Here is an 18398-nt window from a genome sequence, read left to right as displayed (position 1 = left end):
GCTGGTCCCTCCCTCACTACTGCTCTTCCTTCCACTGCTCCGCAAACCCCAGGACCCACCGCCCACCGCCCCTGCCCCAGCACTGCCCACCTGCCCCGATCACGTCCCCACCTGCAGCCCACCTGCAGGAGGCCGGAGGGCCTCGCCTGAAGAGTGGACGCTGAGCCCCAACAGGTGGGCACCCGGGACAGAGAAGGAACAAAGGCTGTTTATTCTCCCCCTAACACACCCACTTCATAGGGTGGGTGGGTTCCCACGAACCCTCTCGGGACATCCCAGGCCCACAGGTCCTGCAGGGAATGAGGGTGGGGAGGACCGAGGCCCGACACAGGCGCGGCCAAGGAACCTGAAGCCTCGGCCCAGGCTCGTCTGGAGGTAAATGGGTAACTGTCACTGCGGGCCCCCACCCTACCCCGCCTGGTCACGTGGGCTCCGCGGTGCAAAGTCCTGGGCGGCAGCGGCGGAGGAGGAGGAGAGGAGATGGGCGCGCTGGGGGCGCTGGGGGCGCTGGGGGCGCTGGGGGCGCTGGCGGCGCCGGGCGGGCTGCTGCTATGTCTGCAGCTCTGCGGTAAGCGGGGCGCAGGCTAGAGGCCGAGGTCCCTCCAGACCCGGAGGTCAAGGCCTCCTAACGGGTGGGCGGCACCAGCGCAGCCCCAGCGGGCGGCGGGGGAGGCAAGGGGCCCGGGCCCGGCGCGTCGCCGGGCGGCGCTCATCCCCGCGCAAAGCTGCGGCGAGCCCAGGAGTCTGCGGGGCTGCGCCGCTGCCTCAGTGTCCCTGCCCACCAGGCCCCGCGACCCGCCCCAACCGCACCCAAGCGCCGTCCCTGCCCCCCCCACCCCCGTCCCGCGCGCCCCTGGCGAGTCCTCCGGCCGGGCCCCGCTGCCCCAGCCCCTCCCACCGCCCCTGCGGCCGTGGTCGTCACCGTCCAGGCCCCGCCGGGCTCCTGCGCCGGCCCGGGGCGCGCTGGGGGCGCGCGATTCTGGTCGGGGGGGGGGGGGCGCGGATGCGCGTCAGCGCGGGCTCCGCAGGTCCCGCGGGAGTCGCCAGGGCCCGCGGGGCGGGGCAGTGGGACCCGCGGGGGCCGCCCTCCCGGAGACGGACGTCTGGGCAGGAAGAAGCCGGACGCCCGCAGACGCGGGGAGCGCTCAGGGTCCCCCTCCCCAGAGCTGACCCGGGCCGGCTACAAAATCTGGGTCCCCGACACCGACTTCGACACGGCGGACAACTGGAGCCAGAACCGGACCCCGTGCGCGGGCGCCGCCGTCGAGTTCCCCGCGGACAAGGTGCCGGGGCAGGAGTGGGCGCTCATACCCTGAGCCCCGCGTGGTCGGGGGGAGCCCAGTGGGGTCCTCACTGACGCCGCTTCTCCCGGCAGATGGCGTCAGTCCTGGTGCGAGCAGCTCACAGCGTCTCGGACATGGTGAGGGGCGCCCGCGGCCGCCAGGGGAGGGCGCTGGCGGTAGGGGCGGCCCCTGCAGGCACGGCCTTTGGCCTCTGGAGGGGCTTCTGAGGGATCCGGGAACCGCGTGAGAGGGGGACACCCCAGCCTCAGGAGGGGGAGCGGGGCGCATCCTGCCCACTCTGCCCTCGGCCTCTGGCTTCGGTCCCCTATTGTCTGTGTCCCCTCCTAGTGTGTCCGGCCTCCTGGCGTCTCTGGGCCGCACTGGAAGGAGAGTGGTCTTAGGTCGCATTTTAAATACACAAACTAGCGAAAACTGATGAGCAAAAGAAAGGTTTTAAGTAAATTTACGATTTTGTGGTGGGCTGGGGTCATAGCCACCCTGGGCCGAATGGGGCCCTGTGGCCTGCGGTTGGAGGAAGGCCTCTTGCCCCAAGCTGTTCCCTATCCTGGTGCCTGAAACCTGTCAGGCCCCTGGGGACCCTTCTCCCAAATCACTGCCCAGAACCCAGTGTTCAGAGAAGGCTGGGAACTGGGGGGTGGGGGGGCAGAGGTTCCCCAGCCTCGATGGGACATGTGGACTGTGCAGTGGCCAGGGCACTGATCAGACCCTCGGGGCAGGCCACCTGATATATAGGCAGGTCAGCCAGGTGCCCCAAATTCCACCCCCACCCCACCCCCGCACGGCTGCAGCTAAAATGGTTTTCACATTTTTGAATGGTTGCGTTGGTGGAGTGGGGCTGAAGTGAAGAGGCTGGGGAGCGCAAACTCCAGTGTCTGTGAATAAAGTTTTATCAGCACACAACCCCGCATTGGGTTCCTGCTTCCGTGGCCACCGCCTCGCTGCCACAGCAGAGTCAAGGGGCTCTGAGGAGGCTGTGTGGCGTAAAGCTTAAAATATGCAGTCTACGGCCCAATGCTGAAAGGGTGGCAGACCCCTAATTTGAAGGATCATTTTGGTGGCAGCCCGGGCTGGGGCGGGGGACCGGCATGCAGGGGGGTCAGTGAGGCGGGCTCCGGGGTTTGGGCCCCTCCCAGGCAACATCGTTACTTTGATCTTTGGGAGAGCTTGGGGACCTGTCCATCATCCGTCCATCTGCTGGAGAGGTCCCTCTGTCAGGCCCTTCTTTTCATCCCCAGCCGCCCAGGCAGGAGCCCCTCCTCTCTTCTGGGGGGCTCTGGGCGCACTTGTCCCTGTGTGTGGCCCCTGAGGCGTCCCCCCACCTTCCAGCCTCTCCTCTGCACAGTGATGCCCCGGGAGGACCTGGGTGGGGACAGTCCAGGGAGCAATAGGCAGGCCCCAGAGTCCCCATCAGCGGGGGGGCAGACAGACCCAGTGCTGCGCAAGCCTGCTCCCCGCCCGGCTGCAGAGGTCCCCCCTTCCAAGGCCCCCAGCAGGCAGCAGTGTCCTGCAGACTCGATGTTGCCCTAGTCACAGGCTGGGGAGATCAGCGTTTTAACTGGTGCTTGTCAAGTTTGGAGTGCCCCTCCCTGGGGTTTCCTTCCTCCGGAGCCCCTTCCCCCCTCCCATTTCTACCCTTCGCCCCCTTTTCTTGTTTGGGGGGAAGCTCCTGTTTTTCCATCTATCACCCACGGTCATCTTCCTCCTGAGGACTTCCCCCCACCACCCCGCCCCGTCCCCTTCACTGGGCAGAAGCCCTGTTACAATCAAATGAAAACCCACTGCCTCCGAACCAGGTCTGGAGTCTGTCTGAGTCCCTCTCCTGCCCCTGGTCACGACTGGATGAACCGCCTGTTCCGTCTCTTAAGTCACAGTCTGGCCACCAGGGGCACCCGTCTGAGTGAGGCTTGCCAGGGGACCAGCCTTCCCTGTTGGCCTTGGAACATGCCCAGGTTCCGACGTTCTCCTTCAAACCGCCAGCCTTGCTCTTGGCCGGTAGCACCGCCTCACTGCTGACCTGAGCGCAGGTGCACGTGGGCTCCCTCTGGGGCCCCCACAAGCCCTTCCGTGCACCTGCGGGCACCGCGCTGTGCACACGCTGCACCTCCGTGGGGTCTTAGTATCCCTCTCTCCAAACAGCTCAGCTCGCCCACCAGGGAAACTCGATGGGAGTTTTAAAGTGCTCCCCATTGAGGTATTTAACAAAGCTGGTTAATTTAGAAACAGTTTATGGTTTGGAGTCAGCTGGGAATGGAGCTCGCTTTTTAAACGTTATATTCCCTAGCAGTTATGTCTGTGAACAGCGGTGGCCACCCCTCCCCTCCAGTCCTAAGGCCTTAGACCTCCCTCTTCCCTGACAGCACTGCCCATGTTAAACAAAAGTCAGGAAAGAGGGCACCTCTTTTGTTCCAGGGTGGAGGACAGAGTGAGCCAACCTTCTCCACTGAGTGCCGAGTCCGCTGCAGGGTTCTGCCGCATAAACGTTATTCAGTTCCACTCTCTCGTTAGCAGTTTTTCTAAACCTGCTAGGTTTAGAAATAGGTTGTTGGGCTTTCTCCGTTTTTCCCCATAGAGGGAGAAGTGACTTTCTCCCCTGCTTTAGCGGGGCCGTTGGAGGTTGAACCATCCTTGCCAACTGCCCTCTGGCGCCATCGTGTGGGCGCAGGCCAGGCCCCCCCCCCGCCCCGCCCCCGCCCCGCCCCTTCCTCCAGACTCTGGACTTCCCTCTGTCCTAAGGCTCTGATCTTCCCGGCAGGGGACTCTCCGCTGCCACCTGCTGGGACACCACCAAACATACATGCCACCTGAAGTCCCAGGCCTGCCTGCTAGCTTTCCTGTCACGAACCCTTTGAACCTCAGGTTTTCTTTTTTTTTTAACTTTTTGTATCTTTTTTTATCCTTTTTGTATCCTGAGAATATGTTTACTGATTTTAGAGAGAGGGGAAGGGAGAGAGAGAACGTTATCTGTTGCCTCCTGCCCGTGTTCCTACCAGGGGTGGACCCTGCAGCCCAGATCTGTGCCCTGACCAGGAATTGAACCTGCAACCTTTTGGTGCACGGGATGACGCTCCAAGCAACTGAGCAACCCAGCCAGGGCTGAACACCATGTATTTTAAAAATACACTGTTGCTGATACTTTATTTAGGATTTTTTGCATATTCCCTTCTTAACAAAATGAGCCCGCAATTTTTCTTATTTTGGAAGGTCCTTCATCTGGTCCTGAAATCAAGATCATCTTGGCCTCATAAAACGGACTGGGCAATTTCCACTCCTTTTTTCCCCTTCTGTTTTCCAAGACAATTTCTGTAAGAAGTTGAGAGTTTAGTACACTTTACCTGTAAAAATATTTGGACTGAGGATTTTGAAATTAGGAGGATTTTTACTAACATTTCGTTTCTGTAATGTTTGCTAACCTACCCAAATTTTCTATTGCTTCTTGTGTCAATTTGGATGTTTTAAGTTTTTCTAGAAATTGATCCATTTCACCCAGGCTTTCGAGTTCGGTGGCCCTTTTGAGTTCTCAAACCTTTCGCTATTTGTTTCTCCCCTCAACCAGCCAATCCTACAGCGCATGCCTGTCCTTTCGGCCTTGCCCTCCCCGTCACACGTTAGTCCTAGCTTCCACGAATTTTAAGACGACAGTACGTCTCGCCAGAACCTCAGCGCTTCGCTTCCCAGATCGCTTGGCAGCGTCGGAACTTCTTCCCTGCCGAATCTCCTCCAGGCCCGATCGCAGCGCGTGGGGCGGGTCTTTGTGTGGCGACCCTCCGACAGCTTTCGGGCTTGAGGGATTTCCTTCCTTCCTTCCTTCCTTCCTTCCTTCCTTCCTTCCTTCCTTCCTTCCTTCCTTCCTTCTCCCTTCCTTCCCTTTTTCTTTTCTTTTTCTTTCCTTCTTTTTTCTCTTTCCTTTCTTTTTTCTTTCATAGAACAAACACCTGTATTTCATGAGCTGAGACGGGGGAGGGTATTTCCTCGCCTTCCCGTCGAGCACCCTCTGCGGGGACCCAGCTCCTGCCCCACCTCACGGGCCTGGCCTTGGGGGCCGCGCGCAGGGAGCTCGCCCTGCGGGGGCTGCTGGGCGGAGACGGCTGAGTCTGCATCCCTCTTCCTGTCCTCATGCTTCTTCTGGATTTTCTTGGATCCCTTTTGGTTGAAAGCTTCTTCCTCCTCCGGGGCAGCTCGGGCCCCCTCCTGCGCCCCAGGGCGGTGCGTGGCAGGACTCGCCCCCCTTGCGCTGTCAGCCCGCTGGGCCAGCTCTCTGCCCCGGCCGCAGTGGGGACGGGTCCCCTGGTGGACACGCCACGAGCCACAGCCGCAGTCCTCGCTTTGCGGGCACCAGGCCCCGAGCCGGGGAGGCGTCCTGCGTCCAGCCTCGAGGCTCCACGCCTGCTGCACGTGGACTGGGGGCCGTCGTGGTGTTGGCCCAGCTCGGAGATTTGCTCCTTGTTGAGGGGGCTTCGCTGGGCCCTGGCCTCGTGGCCCGCGTGCCGCTTGTCCTGAGCGATGCCATGGCTCCGTGTTGGCGGGGAAGGGCTTGAGGGCATTTTTCTCTAATACATAGTCCTTTTCCTCTAATATATAAAGTTTTCCATTGTCTTTCTGGGGCCACTGCTGTTGCTGAGAAATCTGCTTTCTTCCCTGGGTGACTGTGCTTTCTCCCTGAAGCTCTTAGAGTGTCCTCTGTGTCTCTAATGCTCCGAAGGGAGATGTCGCCTGTCTAGGTGTGGCTGTCCTTACTTCCTGTCAGGCACACACTGAGACCTTTCAGTCTGAAGTCCCTGGCTTTCTTCACGTCTGCAAAATTCACCTTGGTTGTTTCTTCAGGTAGCTTCTCCCCTACCCCTCGTGTCTGAAGGTCGTCCGACCCTCTCACTGCTCCTGGGTCTTCCCTCCCAGTCCTTTCCCGCGGGCTTCCGGGGGTGGGGGTGGGGTCCCCAACAGCATCACCTGTCACTGGCTGCTCTCCAGCTGGGTCAAGGTTTGTGTTCATCTCACTGCTTGTGTTCTTTCTTGCAAGCATTGCATTCTCCATAGTTTACTTATACTTTTGTAAAGTCGACTTTCAGTGACAAACACTGAACTTCGGTGACTAACACTAACACCCCGTCCGTCTGCCCCGAGGCTCATCCTCCTGCCTGCAGGTGGGGCTGACTTGCAGTCACAGTGCCCTCAGGTGTGGCCGTAGCTGGCCTGCGGCCTCACATCCCCCCAGGGGTCAGCTCCTTAGTGACCTCGGACAGCCAAAGGGCAGTCCTTGCCCAGCGAGTTGGGACAGGAGGCTGCGCCCCTGGTGAGGCTGAGCCCCCTGACCCTTGCACTGGACGCTCGCTCCCATGGCTCACTCCCAACCCCGAGGAGGGCCAACAGGAGGAGGGGTGGGATCTTGAGGCTTGGAAGGGAGGGGAGCGGGGCCGGTCAGTATTTCCTCTCCGGTTTTCCCGCTGCTGTGTTTCCTTTGACACCCGAGGCCTGAACTGCCCAGCCTGTGACCCTCCCCCACCACTCCTGAAACCCGGTCCCCTCCCTCACTCAGTTCAGGGCTGCCTTCAGGCTTCCCAGCGGCTTGGTACAGCCTCAAGGCTGACAGGGGAGGCAGTGGCCCTGACAAGTGTCACCTGCCTCAGAATCTCCAGCCCCCAGGTCTCAGGGCAGCTCCTGTTCCTTGGCCTGCAGCCCTGCCCATCCCTTGGGCCGCTGTCCAGGTTCTCCTCCCAGGTCACAGGGGCAAGGTGGGCGCAGACCAGACTCTCTCGGCGCACTTTCACCACGTGGTGACCAGACTCTCACCACGTGGCGCTGCCTCAGTCTGCGCTTCTTGCAGCTCCTGCCGCTGGACGGGGAATTCGTCCTGGCCGCGGGAGCAGGATTCAGCGCCGCAGGCGCCAGCTCGGACTCGGCCTGCGGAGCAGGTGAGAGGGCAGGGCAAGGGGCGGGGCCTGGACGGAAGGGCTTCATCCGCATTGGCGTGGATCGGAGGAGGGCCCTGGAGGGGCGTGTCTCGGAGGCAGAGCCTGGGCAAAGGGTGTGTTCAGAGGGAGGGGCCTGTGAGAAGGACGTTACCCAGGTGGGTTTTGAGTGGCAGCTTGTCCCCGGCTAAAGGGCGTGTCTAGGGGCGGGGCCTGTGGGGGCTATCGCTGAGGGGCCGGGCTGGAGGGCTGTTCCCAGCGGGGCTCAGGGGTGCGCGCCCACCTGCCCGCCAGGCGCCGCTGCCCTCTTCCTCGACCCCGACCGCTTCTCGTGGCACGACCCACGCTCGTGGCGCCCCAGGGACTTGACGCACGGCCTCTTCTCGGTGGACGCCGAACGCGTGCCCTGCCACCACGACGACGTCGTCTTCCCGCCCGACGGCTCCTTCCGGGTGGACCTCGGCCCGGGCGCCCGTGCCCTGCGCGTGCGCAGCGTCTGGGCCCTGGGCCAGGTGAGGGAGCGCTCGGGGGAGGGGCAGTGGCTCGGGTCTCCGGCCCCTGGCATGGCCCCTCCCTGGGTCGCCTCTCACACCGGTCTTCTGGACCTGTGGGTGGCGAGCACACTCTGATGTTGTCGCCTCCTCGGGCTGGCTCTGCTGGTGACCCGGCCAACGAAGAAGTTCACACGCGACGGGGACCTGGCTGCTTTCCTGACGTCCCGCGCTGGCCGCCTGCGCTTCCACGGGCCCGGCGCGCTGAGCATGGAGCCCGAGGCTTGTGCCGACCGGTCGGGCTGCGTCTGCGGCAACGCGGAGGTGAGCGCAGCCGGCGGAGCGCGGCCCGGCGGGGTCTCCGCGCGGGGACGGGCATGGGGCCGGCGGTGGGCCGGGGCTCGGCCGGGGCTCGCAGGTCTGTCTGTCCCTCGCCCTCTCCGCGACAACCCCGGTTCCTGCCTCCAGGTGCAGCCATGGATCTGCAGGGCCCTGCTCCAGCCCCTGGGCGGCCACTGTCCCCCCGCCACCTGCCACGATGCCCTCCGGCCTGAGGGGCAATGCTGTGACCTCTGCGGTGAGCGTCCCCGCCCAGCCCCTGCTTGCTGGGTAGGCTTGGCCACCCCTGTTCAGTCTGCCTATGGGTCTTGGGCCCGCTGCGCTGACCCCTGCTCTCCTGCCGCAGGAGCCATCGTGTCGCTGACCCATGGCCCCGCCTTTGACCTGGAGCGGTACCGAGCGCGGCTGCTGCAGGACTTCCTGGCGCTGGTAATGGAGCCGCGCCCCTGCCTGGGCCCCACGGCTCCGCGCCCCCGTTACGGCGCTCCCCCTGTCAGGGACACTGAGGCCCCACTCCACCTCCTCATGGATGTGTCCACTCTCTGCCCACCTGTCCACCGTACGTCCCTACCCGAAACGTCCCTGCAGGTCCCAGGAGCCCCTAGGCTAACCCTGTCCCCCTCCCCAGCCCCAGTACCGGGAGCTGCAGGCAGCCGTGTCCAAGGTGCCGCGTCCGCCCCAGTCCCGCGAGGCCACCGGCGCGGGGACCGACACCGAGATCCAGGTGGTGCTGATGGAGACCGGGCCCCGCACCGGCGGCGCGGGGCAGCTGGCCAAGGCCCTCCTGGCGGACATCGCCGAGCACGGTAACTGCGGGCGCCCCTCCTGTCCCCCAGCCCGGTCCCGCCGCGCCTCGCCCGGGGGAGACTGAGCCCCGCCCTGCGTTGCAGGAGAGGCCCTCGGGGTCTCGGCAGCGACCGTCCGGGAGTCCGGGGCGCCCGTTGGGGGCGGTCCGGCGGCATGGTTGGTGGGCGGCATAACGGCGGCGCTGTTCCTGTTACTGCTGGTGCTGCCGGCGGGGGCGCTGTTGCTGCACCTCACAGGGCGGCTCAGGTACGCGGCGGGGCCAGAGCGGAAGGCGAGGCCTCAGGTGTGCGACGGGAAGAGGCGGCAGGGCCTCGGGTACGCAGGGCAGGTGGCGAGGGTTCAGGTACGCGGGGCGGGGTCTCAAGTGTGCGGGGGTCAGGGCTGGAGGCGGGACCTCGGGTAGGTGGAGCAGGAAGCGGGGACTCACGGGAGTTCGCGCCCCCAGGTGGAGGAGGCGCGACGCGGCGGGGCCCGTGAGCTTCCCCAACCCGGTGTTCGGTGCAGCAGGCTCGGAGAAGCAGGTAAGTGGTTGCGGCGCTGGGGTGGGGGCCTCCCCGCGCCCGACGTCCCCTGACTCTGCGTCCCCGCAGCCTCCAGTCTCGCAGGCGGACGCCAGGAGCACCAGCCAGAGCTACTTCGTTAACCCGCTCTTTTCCGAGTCGGAGGCCTGAGCGTGCGGGTCCCAGCCTGTGGGATTGCGTCCCTGCCGGCCAAGCACACGGCGGCCTTGCCCAATAAAGGCGTTTCCTGCCCCTGCCGTCCTCGGACACACTGACTGCTGCGCCGCCACCCCTGTGCCCCTGCCCCGTGGAAGTCGGGGCGAGAGGGGTGGTCCTCAGAGCCCGTCCCTGCAGGCTGGCTGCAGGGCAGCCCCAAGCACCCTCGTGGGTGGCAAGAGGATTCCCGTCGAGGACGTTGCTCCCGCAACTGGGCAGGTTGTGCCCCTGGTGCTGGAGGGGCCCATGGCAGCAGCCAGCGCCCGCCAAGCCATTATGCAGGGACAAGATCAGGGTGGACGCGGACGCCCACCAGCCTGGGCCACCCAGAGGGCGGGTCCCGGGGTGCCTCCTGCAGGGACAGGGCGGGCGGATCCCTTCCTCGGATGGGGGCACGGAGCCCGAGTGCCAGGCCTGGTCCCCACCATGATGAGGACAGCTCAGAGGCCACTCGCCAGCGCAGCACGCGGCTGTGTGCGTGTGAGGTGGTGCCTCCAAACGGCCTTTCAGTGGAACCAGCGTCCGGGTCTGGAAACACCCCCTCCCACCCGCTGCTGGCTTCAGACCCTTGACTAGATGCTTCCTGGGGGCTGTGCTGCCTTCCATGGGTGGACGCCACCATGCCTCGTGCTGCAACAGCTCATAGTTCATTTTTTTTAATCGCACTTGGTGCCTGTTTCGGACTAAGTGTGACGGGCACTGTGGTCCATGTGGCACAGACCAGGGCTGAGATCTAACCCATCTGACCAGAAGCCTGGCTGCCCACTGCCCCTCCCAGCTGCTCACCAGCACCTGCCCCTGCTTAGTCCTCCATTTCCCCAGCTGCTGTGATTTCCCTTGTGTTTCTGAAAGGCCCTGCCTGTGCCTTGTGCAGCCCCTGCAGCTCCCACACCCCGGGGGGGGGGGGCCGCAGTCCACTTCTGGGTGGCCTGGGTGGCCAGGGCTGCCAGGACTTGCTTAGACAGTGAGGGCAGATGGGACAGGAACCCTCTGGGTGGAGCTCTGCAGCCAGTTTGTCATCCTGTACCTTCCCCACGGTGAGCCCACAGTGCAGTAGGCCTGGGTCTTCAGTGACCACACTGGTAGGCAGCCAGTGTCAGTGTGGGATGACATGGGAGCGCCAGGCTGCGGCCCACCCTCTAGCAGGCCCTGTCACTGCCCGCGTCTTACCAGATGGGCACAGAGAGGCTCAATGGGGCTAGGACAGCCCCGCCCACCAAGGGCAGCTCCCTGCCTGATGGGGGAAAGCACCCATCAGGGCCAGAGCCCTGACGCCCACTCAGGCAGCCTCCCTTGAGCCTCCCCCAGGAACTCTGGGCTGCCCCCTAGAGCGGCTGCGGGCCAGCATGCCTTCGGGTGGACAGGGTGCTCCGCTGTTCTAGACTGTCAGCTGTCCCCGCACAGCTTCCCCCAAGGTGGGCCCCCCCACTGCCTGGGCAGGAGAGCGGTCCTGCTCCAGGGCCAGTCCAGCCCCACAGCCACAAGTGCCTTTTGTGTGACCCCTGAGGAAATGCCCCAAAGGGCCCTCACCGCCTGTGGGGGCACTTCCAGCAAGGGGCACTGCTGGGCACGACCAGACACAGGAGATTCGTTATTCTCTTCAGACAAACCACTGAGAACTTTAAAACTGCCATCTTATGCTTTATTGACAGGTGAATTGTTCAAAAATGTTCTCACGATTCAATAATTACAAAGACTCAGACTTACATTAAAAAAGTAAAAAGCAGGCCCCCAGCAGGTACCAGCCCCTGCAGAAGGCCCAGGGCGGGGTGTGGTGTGGTGCCCACACACAGGCCAGTGGCGCCTGTCCCTCGGCACTGACTCAAGGTGCGTGCACATCTTCCACAGTGTCTCTGAGGGGACTGACTAGTGGGACAGCAGGGGGCAGCCCGTCCTGGGCTGAGGATGAGCTGTGCACTGGCCAGGTGACCACAAGCCTTCGAGGGACAGGCCACAGGCCCCATGGCTTCCATGAGACCTAGGGAAGGTGAGTGCACACCTGGGCACCGTGAGAGGGATGGTGTGTGGGAGTGTCGGTGAATACACAATCCACGGGGGCACTGACTGTGGGCTCCATGCCGGGGGCCGGGCGGCAGGTATCCTGGCTACACCACGACACCTCGCTTTCATGGAGGCGGAGCTGGGACACAGGTGGGAAACGGCACAGCCAACTTCACAGCAGTAGGTACTGGTGACGCTCCATGGTTGTGACTAGGGAGAGACTCACAGGGGACCCAGGGCAGGGCGGGTGTCGCTCACAAGGGGCCTGTGTCCATGGCCAAAGGAGTAAGAAGGCCACACACTGACCTCCACTGGCCTCTGTCTGCAAAATTCTAGCCACACTGGATGAGCAACTTCCTCCTCCCCTCCCACGGGCTAGGCAAAGTCTCAGGAGAGGGGCGCCGCCACCGCTGGGGTCTCCGAGCAGTGGCTGAGGCGAGCCCTGGGCACCTTCGAGTGCAGAGGGAACGGCGTCACCTCTCAGCCGTGCAGACAAAGGGTCTGGTCTACGGCCCTGAACAACGTGGCCTCAAACGGATCGTATTATAAGAAAGATCTTCATCTCCACACCTACACCCGATTCTACGTTTCCTTGGACGACACTGGAGGGTCAGCTCGGTCTTGGCACTGGGGCCGGGCTGGCTCCCCGCACCGCGCCGGCGTCAGGCGTCGCAGGCCGGCTGCTCCAGGCCTTCCAGGGGCTGGCTCCTGTGGGGCGAGTTGGGGCTCGGCGGGCCGCTGGGGTTGGAGCTGTTGGAAGGGGTCGAGTGCTTGGTGGAATCGGAATCGGGCTGTTAACAGAAAGGGCACAACATGAGCCCCTGCACCCTGAGCCTGTGCTGTGGGGGGCGGGCCACCCAGCCTGACGTGCGTGTTTGTGGGGGACAGGGCTGGCCACTGCTTTCTCCTTGGACAAGGATTTGAACAAATGTTCCTCCAAGTAGCCACCAAACGCGTGAGAAGGACGCTCAATATTAGTAACCATTAGGGACACGCACATCAAAACCACAGTGCTACACGACGCCGTGCCTGCCAGGATGACTGTTCAAAACAGGAAAATCACGAGTCTCGGTGCAGGTGCAGATGTGACCCGTGTGCAGCCAGTGGGAAGGTCGCCTGGTGCGGCCGCCGTGGGAGAATGTGGCGGCTCCTCAGGAGTCAGAGTGGTCTTGTGCACACCCAAAGGAAGTGAAGATGGGCTCGCACACACGCACACACACGTTCCTAGCAGCACTCTGTAACAGCCGAAGCGGGAGCAGCCCCAGGTGGATGGGCCACAGACCACCAGAGACACACTGGGAGTCTCGTCCAGGGGAAGACTCGCAACACTGGGCGCCGATGTGAAGGGACTCCGAGAACACGGCCCTCGGTGCCGGAAGCTGCAGGACCCCGCCCACGCGGAAGGCCCCCGCCCACGCGGAAGGCCCAGCACAGGCAGCTCCACAGAGAAGGCTGGGCGGGGAGACGGGGGCGGGGACACACTCCTTAAGGGGAGGCCTCACTTTGGGGCGACGGAAGGGTTGAGCGCAGTCAGGGCCGGCCGCCGCACAACGCTGAACCCACCCGACGGACGGCCGCCCAGCCGCCCCGAGGACCCTGGGTCCCCTGGGAGGAGCTCCAGCCTGGGACATACGACCTGAATCTCAAGACAAACCCCAACCCAGGAGCTGTTGGAGAGCAACACTGTCGTCCTGGAGACGGAGAACGGGCCCACTCCAAGCGAGGGACCTGATGGGGGGTGGGGGGCGGCTGAGTGCAGTGCACAAGCCTGGGCCGGGGCCTGCACTGGAGGAGGTGCAGGGGGACACTGTGGGAACGCCGCACGGACATGCACATGCCTGCTCTCAACTGGACAGCACCCTGGGCCGGCTCTGACTCAGAGGAAGAGCCTGATGGCAGGGACCTACTGCCAGGTCAGGAAGTGTGTGTGCATGCAGTGCACACACTTGCTCTCTCACACCTGGGAGATCAGTGGCTGGAGAGAGGTGGGGGAACCACAGTTTACCCAATTCAAAAAATCAGATAAGCCTGATGAAGGGACATTCTGCAAGAGAACTAGACTTTGCAAAACAAATTCAAAGCCATGAACAAAAAGTGGCGGACAGGCTGACGACTGAGATGCAGGGCCACGTGCACCCCGAGCCTCGCCTGCGCTCTGGACTGAGAGCTCCAGGGACACCACCGGGACATGGGGGGTGGACAGGACATCCAGGGGACGAGGGGAGGCGTGAGGCGAGCCGACTTGCTCTTGGGGGCATGTGGGTTAGTAGTGCTTACTGGGGTCCTTCACTCATTGTAACTTTTCCAGTGGTATGAAAATTCTCAAAATAGACTGTTGAGGGTAAAACGGTAAAAAAACAAATAAAAATAAAAAGCAAGACCTCCCTCTAAAGTCATCAAAGGCTATGACTGTGGCAGGAGAGGGAGCCCCACACCACGGCAGCAAGGGATGCAGATGCCTCAGGGACAGTGCAGGCCACCAGGGTTACCAGCACGACGTCCACAGACCGAATGCGTCAGTGGGCTGCGTGGGGGCAACTCGCCCCGACCGCGGAGGTCGGGTTCTCAGGACACCCACTCTGACAAAGGCAGCAGGGGCGGGGAATGACGTCACTGCGGAACACGTCCCGGAGCATCGCATTAACACCCATCGCCACTTTCCAACTGGAAGCTGCCCTCACCCTAGGAAGGGGATGACGCTGCCTCAGCAGGTGACAGGGATGGGGACAGGATCCTGGCCAGCACAAGGGGCAGGCCCCAAGCACACACACCCTCACACTGCATGTCGCACGCCCTCTCACACATTTCTGCGGTAAGATGCCAGACAGTAACAGGAACCTGCCGCGCTCTCAAACGGACCTGGTGAGAACTGGGACTCATCTGAACTGAAGAGACCGCAGGCTGGGCTGCGTGAAGACTGAATGTCCCTGTGGGACAGAGCCCCCAGAGTTAGAAGGGCTAGAGACGAGTGCTGTCGGGAAGAGCGTTTGCCAACAGGTGACAACCGCAGCTCAGTTTCCGTACGTTGAGAGAAAACAGACTGAGCGGTGAGGTGGGTGAGAAGGGGGAGCTGGGCCTTGGAGGGAGGTGCGGCTGGTCACGCTGGAAGGGGGCAGGGCCCAGGAGGAGCCGGACGACGGGCAATGACACGCAATCCCGGCCGCACTGGGATGGGCTTCGGGGCGCAGTGGGCAGGGCGTGCAGCTCCGTGCCTCCCACGCCCAGTGCCCGAGGGCACAAAGGCCTGCACTCATGTCCTCGATGCCCTCAGTGCCGAGCGCCACCCCCCCACAGCCCCACAGGCAGCAGTGCTCTCACCAGGGGCACCCAGAGGGCTGCGCCTCATTGTGCGCAAGTGCAAGGTCTGTGACACGTGAAGGAAACCCTGAGCCCCATGGCAGCCCCCAGCTGGGGCCCCGAGAAGCCATCATACGCAGTGGCCATGGGGAAGGCTCTCCAAGGTGCAGGACACTACCATCCACATGTCACAAGGGTCGCACCTCTGGCCTGTGACATCTAAGTCCGTGAAACCACACAGAGGAATCTGGGGGAGAGCTGGCCAGATGTTTTTAGGACACGCTCATTTCTCAGCTGTGCAGTGACACCCCCCCCCCCCAGTCGGCGCCCAGGAGGAGAGCCCTGGGGCCCCCTTGGTGCCCAGGTGGGCCAGCCTCCATGCAGCCATGGAGGGCAGAGGACAGAGGGGACTTGGGAGCAGACCCTCAAAGGAGGCCCCACACCAAGCTGTGGAGACTCAGCCTGGCCAAGGGACTGGGCCACTCCCTGGGGGTGGACGGCCACGCCTCTGTGCCCCCAGGTTAGGACTGGAGCCTGCCCTCCCTCGGCACAGCCCAGTCCCGAGTGCAGAGCTCCAGACAGGCTGGTGACACAGCCCAGGGCCTGTGTCGTTAGGCTGCAACTCGGCTGCGGCCCACGCCACCCTGGGCCCCACGTGGCCGCTCCAGGGGAGGCAAAGGATCTTCTGAGGGAAGTGGCCACGGGGTTCTGATGCTCCTCCCCATGGGCCGCGGCCCCTCACCAGGCAGGCCTCACCTCTTTGTCGAAGTCCTGGTCAGGGTCGGACATGCTTCTCAGCGGCCCCGCCACGCTGGGCTCAGACCCACCTAGGGCACAAGGACGCCCTTGTCTCAGGGAAAAGAGTTCCAGCTGAAGGGCTGGCCCAGAGCCCCCACCGCCCAGCCCCCACCCCCAGGGCCCTCGGTACCTGACGATGGCCATGAGACATAGGGCTTGTTCCTGGGCACAGGCTGCCGGGCCAGGCCGGGAGCAGCAGGGCTGGGCCTCTCCTCCTGGGCTGGGGGCACGGCACTCTGGGCGGAGAAGACAGTGTGAGAATACCCGGCGCTTCCCGGCAGGCGGGCCGGCTGCTGCTCTGCAGCCCCCACAGCCGCGCCAAGAGGGCTCTCCAATGACATCAGCTACGATTTGAGCTAAAAATTGGCAACAGTAACTTTAAACCAGTTGAATCCTACAGAAAACCCATTTTTTGGAGTGAAAAAAAAGTTACCTGCTCACACTGTTATCTACAAAAACTTTTTTTAGAAGACTTTACTTCTTTATTTTTAGAGGGAAGGGAAGGGAGAGAAACTTTAATGTGTGGTTGCCTCTCACGTGGCCCCAACTGGGGACCTGGCCTGCAACCCAGGCATGTGCCCTGACTGGGAATCGAACTGCCAACCGTTTGGTTCACAGGCCAAAGCTTAGTCCACTGAGCTACACCAGCCAGGGCTGGAAGTTGTTCTTGACGTTGGTCTTGTCACGAAACCTTAGCAGTCACTGAACACCGTCAGGGCCCCTTGGCAGGCACCCCCACAGAAGCAGCAGGCTGGGGGAAGGCCCTTCTGCCAGGGGCTGCGGGTCTGCTCAGAGCGCCTGGACTGTTGGCGGGGGTGGGGGGAGCCCCTACAAGCCCTAGACAGAGCCCCGCCCTGCCGAGGGGCGAGGGGGTGGGGCGGCGTCCCAGGAGCTCACCAGAGGCAGGTCCATGAGCACCTGCATGCCGTCGCCGGGGCCCATGTGGGCTACGTGGTTGAAGTTGGTCGGGTTGGATATCATTCTGGATCTCAGTTCGGGGTCTTTGAGCATCTCCCTGGGGAAAAGAGGGTGTTTGAGGGCCGCCACACACCGAACGCCGCCGGGGTTCAGATGCGGGCCACCCGCGACAGGCCTCGCGCCCCCCCCCCACCCCGCCCACGCCTACCGCCGCTGCTGCAGCCGCTGCTGCAGCCGCTCCTCCTCTGGCACCCGGAAGACAAACCGCCTCTTGCTCCTGGTCCGCAGCATCTGCTTCCTGCTGTTGTCAGAGGTGTCGGGCACGGTCAGCGCCGCTCCTGCGGGGGGCCGGGAAGGACGCCCTCAGCCGCGTGCGGGCCCACGCCTGGCTGTGCGGAAACGGGGGTGTGGTCTCCGGGAAGGCCTTCCGCCCCTCCACCTTCAGAGAAGGGCTCACCTGAGGACTTGCTCTTAAAGTAGATCAGGCGGGGAGGCTCACAGTTCAGGAGGTTGAGGGTCCCCTCCAAGTTCAGTGGTCTGATCTGTGGGAACCAGAAAGGGACAGTCGCCTCCTGGCCGGCAGACAGCAGCGGGAGGAAGCTGCTTGCAGGCCCGGGCCTCACCTTCCGCAGGCCGATGGTCTGCACCCACTCCATGGTGTGCACGTCGAAGACGTCCACGCCGTAGTCGCTGTACACCGTGACGTGCGAGGGGCTGCAACCTGGCGCAGGTGGAGCAAAGAAAGGTGAGGAGGCAGCACGGCCGGGCCTGGCGCCTTCTGCCCCAAGGGTAGTGGCCAGGCCCGCCACCTGGGTGCCTCCCACAGGTGCAGGGGCCACACCAGCCTGAGCCCAAGAGGAGGCGGGGCGACCGCAAACACTCGCCCATGCCCACTCCAGGGGTGCCGACCACACCCGCCAAGTGTCAGCACTCTCCCGCCACTGCCGGCTGAGCAGTACTTCCAACAGCGCTGCACCAGCGCCAGCGAGTCTCCACCTCCGAGTCTCCACCTCCTCTGGGCCGTGTGTCACAGCCTCCACTGAGTGTGCAGCCTCGGGCACAACAAGTGAGAGAGACTCAGGGAGGGGCCGAGCATCCTGTTTTGTGAAGGGAGTTCCTTCCATGAGAGATGCCGTGAGGCTGGGCTTCTAGGTAAAAACTTAAAACCAGTGCTGAGCTCTTGGGCAGCAGCCCTGCCCACCGCCCAGAAGGCCTCAGGAGGACGGCCGGGACGTTGTCTGCTCTGACACAGGAGGCGGGACTAGGCCTGTAACAGCTCTTCCCTGCTCACGCTCAGTGACGGCACCTGTTCTTGGTGACTGAAAGGCCGCCTAGAGCACCGACGACACAGCCCAAGCACTGTGGGCCGCCTGGCCTCTGAAGCTCCAGGGGCCCCCCCACGTGTGAGCAGCAGCACAGACGCCTGGCAGAGGCAGCAGCAGGGGCCTCTGTGCCCCTCACGACTGGAGGCATGCTGTCCGTGGTCACACTCGGCATCACCGGCTGCCCCCCTGGTTCCTCACCCTGGTTCCCAGTCCCTCCACTCCTCGTGGTCCAAAGCCCATCTTTACCAGGCCCCAGGCGACAGACTGCAGATGGCTGTCTAATGCCTCTGCAGGGCTGCTATGTCCCAAAAGACCGGTGTGACGGCCCCTTCTTTTGGGGGGCCCAAAAAAAGGACAGGGAACTAGGAAGCAAGCAGGACGCTAATGCTAGCCCGCAGGCCCTCTCAGAAGTGACAGCACAGACGAACACGAGGCCATCTTTTGGGGGACCACGTGCGGAGGGAGACGCGATCGGAGGACCCTGTCTTGGTGGGGCTCC

General features: G+C 63.3%; 2 protein-coding genes across 4 annotated transcripts in view; one reads left to right on the top strand and one right to left on the bottom strand.

Annotated features, from left to right (window-relative positions):
- Positions 1 to 433: 433 nt before the first annotated feature.
- Positions 434 to 9601, top strand: AMN (amnion associated transmembrane protein). Of its 2 annotated transcripts, none has more exons than XM_037031142.1 (13): positions 434 to 481; positions 518 to 568; positions 1165 to 1283; positions 1376 to 1420; positions 7123 to 7210; positions 7502 to 7719; positions 7885 to 8022; positions 8167 to 8275; positions 8384 to 8466; positions 8666 to 8843; positions 8928 to 9090; positions 9290 to 9365; positions 9420 to 9601. In XM_037031142.1, coding segments are annotated over exons 1-13 (1365 nt in total). In that variant the 5' UTR covers positions 434 to 480; the 3' UTR covers positions 9516 to 9601. The 2 variants fall into 2 exon arrangements, with proteins under 2 accessions (XP_036887037.1, XP_036887038.1); XM_037031143.1 differs by having other exon boundaries at positions 435 to 481; positions 9435 to 9601.
- A 1576-nt stretch (positions 9602 to 11177) lies between these two features.
- Positions 11178 to 18398, bottom strand: part of CDC42BPB (CDC42 binding protein kinase beta) — an 82329-nt gene continuing 75108 nt past the window's right edge. Inside the window, exons 31-37 of one of the 2 annotated variants that reach the window (XM_037031700.1) lie at positions 17198 to 17295; positions 17032 to 17116; positions 16783 to 16912; positions 16554 to 16671; positions 15787 to 15892; positions 15615 to 15685; positions 11178 to 12352 (exon numbers count right to left, since the gene is read on the bottom strand). In XM_037031700.1, coding sequence (XP_036887595.1) covers positions 12224 to 12352; positions 15615 to 15685; positions 15787 to 15892; positions 16554 to 16671; positions 16783 to 16912; positions 17032 to 17116; positions 17198 to 17295 — 737 coding nt within the window. In that variant the 3' untranslated portion in view covers positions 11178 to 12223. The remainder of the gene's footprint in view (positions 12353 to 15614; positions 15686 to 15786; positions 15893 to 16553; positions 16672 to 16782; positions 16913 to 17031; positions 17117 to 17197; positions 17296 to 18398) is intronic. The other variant, XM_037031701.1, reaches the window with a different exon arrangement.

The sequence above is a fragment of the Sturnira hondurensis genome, unplaced genomic scaffold, assembly GCF_014824575.4.
Source record: "Sturnira hondurensis isolate 20B ecotype Veracruz unplaced genomic scaffold, ASM1482457v3 Scaffold0021143, whole genome shotgun sequence".
Taxonomy (NCBI): domain Eukaryota; kingdom Metazoa; phylum Chordata; class Mammalia; order Chiroptera; family Phyllostomidae; genus Sturnira; species Sturnira hondurensis.
This window is presented reverse-complemented; position numbering and strand designations above follow the sequence as displayed.